Genomic DNA, 2661 nt, shown 5'->3' with positions numbered 1-2661 from the left:
GCTCCCAAAAGTAATCGCATAACTTAATTCCTTGTTAGTTGGTGCCTTGATGCTGTCATAACTATAAAGCTACAATGCTGGGACCCAGGGATGCTGAGATACTAGGACACTGGGGAAGTCGCAAGATTGGAAACTCAAGTCCCTTCACCTAAAATAGAAAAGAAGAGATGCTGAAGCCAAGGACCAGGGCTTGCTTATCTGTTGGAATCAAATGTTGGAATCTGAGGTTTGAAGATTCAAGGCTTATTTTCATATCATTGTCTCTCACTGGATTCTTTCTGCTTGATTATGTGTATTTGTTACACTGATTATGTATTTCTTTTCTATTTCTTTCAATGGGGTGAAATGTAAGAGAAAAAAAATTTGTTTCTGTTCATTTCAAAGAATAAAAATATGTGTGAAGAGTGCTATAGAAATGGGAATGTTGCACGTACCTTCTGATTCACTCTAATGTTCATTTTACTTTGTTAACAAGAGCCCCACCATGGAGTAGGATTGATCTGAAAATGTTTGCTATGTAAAAACAAAATACACGAATAACACTTTTTTCCCAAATTTTATTCAATATGAAACATATCTCTACAGTTTTATTGAGGTGGTTGACCACATCCACAACCAAATCCACCTCTAACTTGGAATTCTGTTGCTAACCCAGTCCCAGCCTCAGCCTTCTTGTTAGCACCAGAGGGAGCAGCACTTCGTCTATATGTGTCTCTGTCAACTTCACCCTGAGTAAGCTGGGCTGGTCTTTTGCCCTCCAGACCTTTGGACCTTGGCCTTCCTGTCTCAGGACGACTTCTTCGGAGTGTGGCAGGAACAATCTCAGGGAGCAGGTGAAGGTAATCCCGGAGGTACTGAATGCCCTCATTGGTGAGGTACCAGTAGAAATGCCTCCATAGGAACTGCTCTTTACCATAGCCACAAAACTTTAGAGACTGCATGGCCTTCATGACATGGAGATTGGGCACATTCTTGTCTGCCAGTTCGGGGTGCATGTGGACATCCTTCTTGGCTACCATTACTCCCTCCTTTAAAAGGAGTTCATAGGTAGCAATTAGGTTCTTCTTGGACATCAACATCTTGGCAGCAGCAGGGAGTGCTGCTCTAGACAGAGCCCAGGCTAGAAAGGAAATAACTATTTTTTAAAGAAAAGATGTTGACCTATTAGCTATAGAGGTTTCTATTAGAAATATAATGTTATCATCCTCAAAGCCATACATTTATACATGTTCACTTCATATTTCATTTTTTTAAAAATCCCAATTGAAACTGTTTTTATTGTCCTACTGCTCTCTTTTGTGCTTCTTTAAAAGAATCCCCAAACTTTCACCAGTATATTAGAGAGCTTGCCTGACATAATTTTGAACTAATTCATCCTTTGCTCATTCTCTTCGAGATATCACCTCTGATAAAGGAGCAAATGTAGGTCATTTGCTCCCAGGATGATGAATTTAATCACATGGGATGTTCTGCGAAGTGTCAATTTCATTACCTCTGTATTCCTAAAGTAATCATAACATACTTGCCAACTTATACAAAATCCTCTATTCTATAGTTTGTTAAGCCCATCATTTCTTTCTCAAACTATGAATGTCAAGCAACCTATCATTGTGCCAAATGAACGATTTTTTATCAATCACATAGCATTCTACAATCTAGCTCCTGGAGGTGGAGAGGGATCCTTCTTAAGCAACAAACAGACAGTAATTACATTTCAGTGAAGTTCAAGGTCAAGAGGGAGAAGGAAAGGGACCGTTTTATTATGTTGACATCTGCTTAGTGATTTTTTAAAAATAATATTGATAAACAATTTTACGTAGGTTTTTGTGTGGGCCACCTAACTGGTCATTTGTAATCCTGGTGAACAGGAAAAGTATATTATCCATTTGATTAGTGAAAAATATAAATTTTGCTTATTCCTTATGATTGCCCAGAGACCAGAGCATAGACCAGGAGAATAGAAAACACACTTCATACCACCTTGGAAGAACCAAAACCTTATAGGTCCCTAGAATTATCTCTGAAAATAGCTGCACCAAAAACCCTAAGGCTTGGGACAGTGGCCCCTCAACTCCAGGCACAGAGCTCCACTTTAGAATAAAGTTAAAAGTCCAGAAGTAGGCTGGAAAAAATGAGCAAACTGTAGAAAAAGATGCTGACTATTAAAAGTTAATATTGACAGGGAACATCAAAACACAAACTCAGAAGATAATAATGTCAAAACTGCGACATTCAAAACCTCAAAGAAAAATGTGAATTGGTCTCAGGCCATGGAAGAGCTAAAAAAGTTTTGTTTTTTTTGTTTGTTTTTTTTAGAAATGAAGTAAGAGATATAGAGGAAAAACTGGCAAGAGAAATGAGAATGATATGCCTGGGCATGTGTTGAATATAATGGGATGATTACATGACAAAATAAATTAAGGTGTGGGAAAGAGAAATACACTAGGAGATGGGGAAAGGGAGAGGAGAAATGGTGAAAATTATCTGACATAAAAGAGGTCCAACATAGCTTTTGCAGTGATGGGGATGATGGGATAGATGGGAGGAAGTGCATGAACCTTACTCTCATTGGAATTGCCTCAAAGAGAGAATTACATACACACTGAATTGGGTATACCAAACAGGAAAGTAGGAGGGGGAGAGGATAAGAGAAAGGTGGGT

The 2661-nt window shown here is 38.6% G+C and overlaps 1 protein-coding gene across 1 annotated transcript; it reads right to left on the bottom strand.

Moving 5' to 3' along the window:
• Positions 1-587: 587 nt before the first annotated feature.
• LOC118856165 (40S ribosomal protein S10-like) lies at positions 588-1079 on the bottom strand. The gene has a single exon (XM_036766290.1). It carries the CDS (start codon positions 1077-1079, stop codon positions 588-590), a length of 492 nt encoding a protein of 163 aa, XP_036622185.1.
• Positions 1080-2661: the final 1582 nt, after the last annotated feature.

The sequence above is a fragment of the Trichosurus vulpecula genome, chromosome 7 (genome assembly GCF_011100635.1).
Source record: "Trichosurus vulpecula isolate mTriVul1 chromosome 7, mTriVul1.pri, whole genome shotgun sequence".
In the NCBI taxonomy this organism is placed as follows: domain Eukaryota; kingdom Metazoa; phylum Chordata; class Mammalia; order Diprotodontia; family Phalangeridae; genus Trichosurus; species Trichosurus vulpecula.
Note: the sequence above shows the minus strand (reverse complement) of the source record. Positions and strands in the feature narration are given on the sequence as shown.

What these genes read in the sequence shown, in the direction of transcription:
- LOC118856165 (XM_036766290.1), bottom strand. Translation starts at nt 1,079, where the DNA reads ATGTTGATGTCCAAGAAGAACCTAATTGCTACCTATGAACTCCTTTTA.